The sequence below is a fragment of the Rattus norvegicus genome, chromosome 3 (genome assembly GCF_036323735.1).
Source record: "Rattus norvegicus strain BN/NHsdMcwi chromosome 3, GRCr8, whole genome shotgun sequence".
Lineage (NCBI taxonomy): Eukaryota > Metazoa > Chordata > Mammalia > Rodentia > Muridae > Rattus > Rattus norvegicus.
Genome location: NC_086021.1, coordinates 156,342,267 through 156,351,886, shown reverse-complemented (window position 1 = coordinate 156,351,886; position 9,620 = coordinate 156,342,267). Strand labels below are relative to the sequence as shown.

General features: G+C 45.1%; 1 protein-coding gene across 1 annotated transcript; it reads left to right on the top strand.

Annotated features, from left to right (window-relative positions):
* The first annotated feature begins 349 nt into the window (after nt 1-349).
* On the top strand, nt 350-6,868 carry Cd93 (CD93 molecule). Its single transcript, NM_053383.3, is given in 2 exon segments — nt 350-2,437; nt 2,686-6,868. Coding segments are annotated over 2 exon segments (1,932 nt in total). The 5' UTR covers nt 350-530; the 3' UTR covers nt 2,711-6,868.
* Nucleotides 6,869-9,620: the final 2,752 nt, after the last annotated feature.

Sequence of the window (9,620 nt, the reverse complement as noted above, 5' to 3'; positions counted from 1 at the left end):
ATTTTTCTTTCCCTTCTGGTGGTTTGCAATCCGAAGTGGAATTTTATCATGGGTTATTTGGATGATCTTTTTCAAGTCCCTAGCCCCCAAAGCCTCTGCTCACTGGACAGAGTGCCACTTGGGCTCTTTATGCTATGGGAAAGTGAACGGACTGAAAATAAAGCAGCCATATCTCTTGGCTCCTCTGTACTCCCCACCGTGTTTCCACAGCTCTGAGCCAGAGACTGCCTGCGAACAACAAAAGCGTGATGAAGGCAACAGGAGTCAGAACGCTATTCATAGCAGGAAACCCCAGCATCCGGTGAGAAATAAGAAGTACGGGAGCACAGGATGCGCCCTGGGTCAGGAGGACGTGAAAAGCCTCGAGTCTTTGTAACCTTCTGTATGCCAGAGCTGTGGTAGTGTGACAGCGGCAGTGCAGCCCTCAGCTCCTTTCAGAGCACAGTCTGGTGCCAAGCTCCAAGGTTCCAGTGGCTGCTGCTGTCACTGTGGGGGAGTCTAACCTCTCCCAGAAGGAGACATACAGAAGAATGGTCACCTCAACTGGTTTGCTCCTGCTGCTGGGGCTTCTCGGCCAGCTCTGGGCAGGGGCTGCTGCTGATTCAGAGGCTGTGGTGTGCGAGGGAACTGCCTGCTATACAGCCCACTGGGGCAAGCTGAGTGCCGCGGAAGCCCAGCATCGCTGTAATGAGAATGGAGGCAATCTTGCCACTGTGAAGAGCGAGGAGGAGGCTCGGCATGTCCAGGAAGCTCTGGCTCAGCTTCTGAAGACCAAGGCACCCTCGGAAACAAAGATAGGCAAATTCTGGATCGGGCTCCAGCGAGAGAAGGGCAAGTGTACGTATCATGATTTGCCAATGAAGGGCTTCAGCTGGGTTGGTGGTGGAGAGGACACAACTTATTCAAACTGGTACAAAGCGAGCAAGAGCTCCTGTATCTCTAAACGCTGTGTGTCCCTGATACTGGATCTGTCCTTGAAACCTCACCCCAGCCATCTGCCTAAATGGCATGAGAGTCCCTGTGGGACTCCCGATGCTCCAGGCAACAGCATTGAAGGCTTCCTGTGCAAGTTCAACTTCAAAGGCATGTGCAGTCCACTGGCGCTGGGTGGACCAGGGCAGCTGACCTATACCACCCCTTTCCAGGCCACCACCTCCTCTCTGAAGGCCGTGCCGTTTGCCTCTGTTGCCAATGTAGTTTGTGGGGATGAAGCTGAGAGTAAGACCAATTATTACCTATGCAAGGAAACGACTGCAGGAGTATTCCATTGGGGCAGCTCAGGCCCTCTCTGTGTCAGCCCCAAGTTTGGTTGCAGTTTCAACAATGGGGGCTGCCAGCAGGATTGCTTCGAAGGTGGGGATGGCTCCTTCCGCTGTGGCTGCCGGCCTGGATTCCGGCTGCTGGATGACCTAGTAACTTGTGCGTCCAGGAACCCCTGCAGTTCAAACCCATGCACAGGAGGCGGCATGTGTCATTCTGTGCCACTAAGCGAAAACTACACATGCCATTGTCCCAGAGGCTACCAGCTGGACTCTAGCCAAGTGCACTGTGTGGATATAGATGAGTGTGAGGACTCCCCCTGTGACCAGGAATGTATCAACACTCCAGGGGGCTTCCATTGTGAATGTTGGGTGGGCTACCAATCCAGTGGTTCCAAGGAGGAGGCCTGTGAGGATGTGGATGAGTGTACCGCTGCCTACTCACCCTGTGCCCAGGGCTGCACTAACACTGATGGCTCTTTTTACTGCTCCTGTAAAGAGGGATATATCATGTCTGGGGAAGACAGTACCCAGTGTGAGGATATAGATGAGTGTTTGGGCAATCCATGTGATACCCTGTGTATCAACACAGATGGTTCTTTCAGGTGTGGCTGCCCAGCAGGTTTTGAGCTGGCTCCCAATGGGGTCTCTTGTACCAGGGGCTCTATGTTTTCAGAGTTACCAGCCAGGCCTCCCCAAAAGGAAGACAAAGGTGACGGAAAGGAGAGTACTGTGCCTCTTACTGAAATGCCTGGTTCTCTCAATGGCTCTAAGGATGTCTCCAACAGAGCACAGACCACAGATCTCTCCATTCAATCGGATAGTTCCACTGCCTCTGTTCCACTAGAAATAGAAGTCTCTAGTGAGGCATCTGATGTCTGGTTAGATTTGGGCACATACCTCCCCACGACCTCTGGCCACAGCCAGCCGACTCATGAAGATTCTGTGCCTGCACACAGTGACAGTGACACCGATGGGCAGAAGCTACTTCTGTTTTACATCCTGGGTACAGTGGTGGCCATCTCACTCTTGCTGGCTCTGGCCCTTGGGCTTCTCATTTATCTTAAACGGAAAGCCAAGAAAGAGGAGATCAAAGAGAAGAAGGCCCAGAATGCAGCTGACAGCTATTCCTGGATTCCAGAGCGAGCAGAGAGCCGAGCCCCAGAGAATCAGTACAGGTAAAGAAGCCAGGGGTTGCATGGGTAGCTGGGTGGGCAGACGTAGGCATGGGAGGCACAGAGCACAGTACTGAAAGTGGAAACAGAAACAGCTGGCCGTTTGCTGTTACAGCCAACCTCAACAGCCCAGTCCATAAGGTGCCTGACTATCTGTCCTATGAGTTCCTGTGGAGTAGAGGCAGGGGGTCCAAGGATGCAGATATGGGAGAGTTCCACAGCTTCTCACACTGTAATCTTGTTTTCCACAGCCCAACACCTGGGACGGACTGCTGAAGACAACGTGGCTTTAGAAACATAGTCAGCTGCCACTACCTTCAGAGTTACCTTCTTAGATGAGGGAGAAGCCACATCACTCTGAAAGACTGGACTGGACTCTCAGCAATAATTGGGCACCTTCCCCTTTAAGAACCTGGTGACTTGGGTTGGGCAGATATTTTCCTGGTGCCTTTGATATGCCTGGGGAGATAAAATGACCATTGTGGGGAGTTTTGGGGATATTGACAGACCTCACTCACACACCCTTTTCAAATCCAAAAGCAACTGGTTCCTCTGGTTGCCAATCAGGGCGTAGGAAGTCAGAGGGGGTGGGGTAGGGTGGGGGTAGGGGGCTTCAAAGTCTTTTCTTATGTATTGATTTATCAGAGAAGGAGCTACTGGTGCTAATTACGATGGAAACAATTCCTTTCCTTCACAGGCTAGAAAGCAAAACCAACTAACTAATAACCTGGTAAGACTGCTCTACCCTTCCTACAGGGACTTTTTCAGGATGGCTGTCTTTGTGTACATTTGCCTTCTGGCATTTCCCCTCCATCCCGCTTGCTCGGTATTGTTGGAACTGTCAGAATGAAAGGAAGTTCAACCAACTGCTCAGGGAGCAAGCAGGCAGGAAGTTTAGACCTTGTATCCCCTTGCTCTTTCTGATAGACTTGAGCTTATGGGCAAACAAGTTGGAAAGTTGCTTCAAGTGAGTGAGGTCTTGGTAAAAGCATAGTCTAGAGGGAGGCAGGCAGGAATTGATTTAACAGATATTTGAACAAAAAAAAATCTGAAGGAACTGATGCTAGCACACACTCGACTACTGAGGAACAATAACAAAACCCCAAGATCAATTTGTCTTTGAGCTTGCACGGGTCCTGACTCCACTGCAGGGCACCCTCTCCCTTTATACCATCCCAACCAGGGAAGATGGGACAGCAGGCTCAGAAAGCCTCAGGATGCTTTCATTCTGAATGAAGGAAAGGATGTGTGAGCCTGGTGATGGGCTATTTTAAATACTCCCATTTAAATGAAGCTTAGCCCCCTTCATGGTTAAAAGTACATCTAGAGGACTTGAACCCTATTTTGTGGATGTGACACAGACTGAATCAAGGATTAGTCATGAAGGAGGTTCTCTTTTTTTTTGTTTTTGCTTAAAAAAGGAGATACAGGGGAGAGGGAAAAGGGAAGAGAGAACAGCTAAAAAATTTCCAACCGTTAAAACGGCTTAGAGCCACCTTATGATTGACATGTTTATTTTAAAGGGTTCATATGCAAAAGTGTCCCTTAAACTTGCTGCAGGTAATGCTGTTCCAGCTGCACAGGACTGTCTGGGGCCTGGAAGGCAGCCCTGGTGAGTCACTTCAGTATCTCAGGAGGCCTGTCTCAGCTGCCTTTGCTGTTTGAAATACTGAGACAAGGAATGTGTCTCCACCACGAGATTCCGAGTCTTTGTTCTCAGACTAGAGTGTCCTTTTGTTACTAGTGTCAAAAGCAACTATCCTTCAAGTTGATAGCCAGAAAGTGAAGATTAATAACAACCGGACTCAAGGCCTTTGAAATATCTTAGAGAACTATATTACAGAAGTGTCTTTTTTTTTCTTTGTCAATTTAAAATGGAGATACTTTCATTAGTCAGACTTTCTTTCTCTCTTTGAAAACCCATCGTGGAGAGCAATGGGGAACCGATTGAGCTCAGTGGGTGCCTGAAATGTGTGCATTTAAAAGTCAACTTACTGTCTGGCTTTCAGTTGAAATTTGAACATTTGGAACAGGATCTCTGGCAATAACTGAGATTGGCCACTAGTCCATTACAAGGAGACCAGTTGAATTTAGATCCATGGCAGTATCTGCATATACGGACGTGAACCTAAATGCATCACTTTTACCTCCAGACCTTCAACTGCTCACCTTTATGGCTTGAGATGAGGAAGGTAACTGAGTCTAGGCTCCCCACAGCCTTGCTTGGTCTATACTCAGGCTGCTGTGTAGGACTTAAAGTGACCAAAGTAACTTAGAAGGTAGACATGAAGCTCCAACTCCAACACTCTCTGGGGTACAGGATCCTCTCTGTGGAACCCACAACAGAGAAGGGAATGATGAGGAACATATTTTCTCAAAGTGTGCTTTCAGCATGAGCCCTTCCCATGGAGGCCGGGCTCTCTCGTCTAATGACTTGCCAAAGCCTTCAGCAGGACCATACCTCATGTGGCAAAGCCAATGGAGCCAGTCGCTGTTCCTAAATGGGTGCTTTATTCTCCCTATATTCTTGCTGTCCTCATGCTTGAACCTGGTAAATTCTGGGTTAGGGTATCTAAGAGGCCAAGCAATAAATAATCGAACTTCCACTGGACCAAGGGTGTTAGGCTAGGCCTTCTCTACCCAAGAAACCAGTGAACAGAGACAGAATACTCCCCTGCCTCTGATGAGCATAGCTTCAGGCCTTCACCCTTCTCCTTACTCAATTGCAGGTGGCCATCATTGCCTTTTGTATTTTATATGGTTATGGTGATGGAAGCCAGCTATAAGTATGTTAGACACGAGCTTTCCAGGACCCCTATACTACTAGTACCTCGCATTATCTTTGTTCATTATTAAAGATAAATGAAACAATACACCCCCACTAACTTGAGGAGTTAAAAAACAAAAACCAAAAAAAAAAAAAAAAAAAAACCAAACTACTCAAAAAGAAATGCCTCAGGAGGGAGCCCTGAACACTATTTGCAGAGGAAGTCTAGCCCCAGTTTTCCCTGGTATCTAGCATGACTTCGATGCAATCCCAAATGTATGCATTTTCTGGCTTTGGTGACCCAGTCATCATTATCATTACTACCACCACCAGCATCATCATCATCACTGCCATCACCACCTCATGGTGCTGTGCATCCTCGTGGTGTTTTATTAATGGCAGTAACTGGATGAATCCTACCTGGCTCTGACTGAGGGCAAAAAGGCCAGAAAGAAGAAAAGCAGAAAGAAAAAAAATGGGGCTGCTTTCCTTCATCTTCTTACCCATGGAAAACCCAGCAAGCTTCTGGGAAGGTCTATCCTAATGCCTTCCCCAGATCATGGTGGAAGGAAACACAAATACTTCTGAGTTCACGTTCACTGTGCAGGGCAAGCTACCTAGGGAGAATTCTTTATCTCCTCATGAAGTTTCCCTCCTCTTTTGAGGTCCTAACCATGAGCCCTTTCGTGGACTGTTATCACCAACCAAACTTTCAAAAGGTAGATGGGATCATTAGGTCATTTTGTTCCACCCCTCTTTTCCCATAAATATTTCTGGCAAAACTAAAGGTTTGCAGAGATGTGATTTGACCAAAAAAGGAAAACAAGGTTACTCCATTCAAAATAACATACTTTGAAAGCAAGTATAGGAAAGCCTTTTCCTATTATTTTTCTTCTTAGCTTCCCCATTGTCTGAATTGGGAAAACAGGAAAGCATTGCTTTGTAGCACCTGCAAAATGGTTTAATGCCCCTGCATAGTTCCATATCTTTCAACAATAGATTTAGCATGGGAATCTAAACTAGACACCCTGAGAACATCTGTCCTGTCCCCAGCTCCTAAACCCAGGCTTTGATTATGTGTGGCTTGTGAATCCTATCAACCAAAACAGGGGGACAGACATACCTCACCAACTGTATACCCTGATGACTCCTTACTCAAGGGCTTTTTGAGTACCTGTTCTTGATAGTACCTGTCTATTTCAGATGGGGACCCTGGAGCTTTCATCCTTCCCATCTTACTTGCAGGGCGGCAAGTGGCTCCTCTTTGCATTTTACCGAGCCCCCCTCCAAGCTTAAGTTCATTTGCGGATCAGGGATTAAGCCTGAATTGTCTTGTCCCTGTTGTCAGGGGTTATTGTAAATGTTAGTAATCTCACCCCAAGCCCTCAGTAAGAACATAAATATTTAAAAAATATGTGCATTTGAAATCTGTTTCATGGATCCTGGAACTGTGGGCTGTTCAGGCAGGAGTGACTTTAGTCTTCTAGTGAATATTGCCCAGTTTGTGGGAAGGGAAGGCTCCCAGGTTATACTCCTCCTTAGAGCGACAACATTAACATTCTGAAGGGAGGCGCAGGATTGCCTTGAAGAAGTGGGAACTTGGTCATGGTTTGAGCATTCTGTTATGCACCTCTCCTAATAAACTCTGAAAAAATATTTGCTTTGAATTTTTTTGTGTCATTTGTGGCAACTTAAAGTACATGGCAGAACTTTCTTTGTGATTATTGAATTTATGTTCTCCTTTGCAAAGAGTTACCTTGATGGCCTTGTTTCTGTGTGTCTCTCACTGGAAGGAATGCTGGTTTGGGTCTCTATTGGTGCTGTCTCTCAGGATGTGCCTTTGGGAATAAGGACTACAGAGTGTACTATAGAGACTGTACTATAGAGGGGCAGTGTCCAAAGCAGCTGAGAACAGACCCTAGGCCTCCTTCCAGATTTAGCATCCTCATCCTGGTCACCATGGCCACCCTTAATTCCTAGTATCTTGTTGATTGCCTGAATGATGCCTGGTGGGGATTAAATGCAGCCAATTGGTGTGATGTGAAAAAAAAGAAAAACCCTGTAATTATCACAGAGCATTATCACTGCTTTGTCAGTGAAGGTCGGTCAGTTTACTTAACTAATTGAACAGGGCAGACAAAATCACTGCCTGTTTGGCTGCAAAGATCTCACTGAGATTCCACATTGTTGGAAGCAGATGATAACTGGTGATTTTCACATGGTGTGCTTGGTAAAGAAGGGTTTAAGTGAGATAAAGGCCTCTATTCTATAATGCTAATCACATAGGACAATTTCAATAAATACCCATTAAAATTAAATAAAGCAGAACCTCTTGTAGTTTAGCTGCTAATAAGACACATTGGGAAATCTCACCTTATTCTGAGACTTCCAACACACACACACACACACACACACACACACACCACATCTATAAAAATAGACACAATATACAAACACTCACAAACACACAATTTTAACACTTATTTCACAATGAATCAACCAGAGACCAATGTTTCCTGGTTTAGGGAAAGCTCATGAAGAAAAATGTCATATTTTAATAGCATCTTCTTGTTACTGTAAATTCCTTAGATATCAGGTAAGTCTGTCAAAAGTGATTGCCCAAATGCTCAATATACAGAGTTATTTGTGTCTGTGATACATCTTTATTGTCCTCAGACACCTAGATTGAGATTGGCGAGTCATAGGGACATTGTGGACACTCCGCAGCGTTCAGTTAAGTGAGCTAAGTTCTCAGCCAATTCTTAAATGTATTTCGTAGGAAGAGAAAGTAATATCAGAGGAAACGTACCTCCAAACTAAAACATGCTCAACTTAGACTTCTTCTAAACTGTATTTTAATGTGACTCAGGCTTTGAAAGAAAGTTTATAGACTTGTTCTTCAAGTCTCTTGATGTTCCCAGGGAGATCTTTTTCATAGGCAATAATGGGCAGTCAAAAAGGAGAAGAGAGAGCTAGGGCTGGTGATACACACGATCTGAGCACTTGAGAGGAAGAGTCAGAGGACAAGTTCGTGGGCAGCCTGAGCTATGTAGTGAGTCTTCCTTGAAAATAAAGTGAAATTTAAAAAAAAAAAAGGAAGGAGCAAGGAAAGGAAGAGAGGGGTGTAGGAAGGGAGGAAGGAAAGAAGAAAGCGGGAAAAGACAACATAAAAGAACTAATTTAGTTTTCAGACCAATAGTTATTCAAAGTTCAATTTGACAGACAGACCTTCACAAGGCTGCTTAGCTCAGTTGAGGGCATTCTCCTGCCTCCAGGAAGCTCCCAACTAGAGGTGGTCACAAGCCACTGTCTCTTGATTAATCCCATTTGTTGGTTATTTTACTTATTGAGATTCATTTCCATTATCTTGGGTACCGATCTGATCTATGTTTCATCCTGGTTCATAGTGTTTAAATTGGTGAGAGAAGAAACAGAAGGAAGGAGAGAAAGGAGTGAGAGGAGGGAAGGAGAAGGCAGGAAAGGAAGAAGGAGGAAGGGAGGAGAGATAAGGAAGGAAGGTGATAAGGAAGGGAGCTACTACTACTACAGCACTGCTACTCAGCCCTCCAGGCCTGTCTGGACAGTCTTCCTTCCATGTTAGGGTCTGTCAAAATCCCCCAGGATTTTATCAGTTTTGTTTCTGTAAAGAGCTGTGTTGCGTAGGTAACTGATGCATATCTGGTAGGTTGCTTCTTGTGCTGTTATAATTTCTTACTATAACTGCAATTCAAAATTACATGTCTGGCTTTAATATACTGGGTTTATCCTATTTTAATTTTCTTCTTTTAATGTCACTTTGTTTCATCACAAAGCTACCTTTACTTTGTGTGGGTTCCTCTTTTTTCTTCCTTTTATAAAAAAAATCCAATAAAAAGTCAAAAGTAATCTTTGTTTTTGTTTTTTTTTTCAATGAAGTCATTCTATTTCCATTTCCAAGATTGCTAGTGCCTGGAGGCTTATTTTATACATTCCCTTCACAATGATATTGTACTATTTTGATCCATTACAATGGTTCTCAACCTGTGGGTCACAACCCTTTCAGCAAACCTTGGTCTCCAAAAACATTTACATTATGATTCATAACAGTAGCAAAATTACACTTATGAAGCAGCAACAAGAATAATTTTATGGTTGGGGAGGTCACCACAACGCTAGCTACTGTGATAAAGCTCAAAACTTCCAGGTGACCAAATATTGAACACAGTGACTTTCCTCTTGGAGTAGTAGGTGCAGATGAGACACTGGCAGGTAGAATTTGACCAGATAACTGGCTACAAGCCAGTCCCTTGTCTTCCTTATACCTGCTATTTAAGCCCTCAATACTTATTCCTTCCTAACTCCTTCCCTCAAGGGACCTCAGTCTTTGAGGATGGAATTGGCTTTTAAAATCCCTTCTTTCCTTCACCACAATAGTCAAGT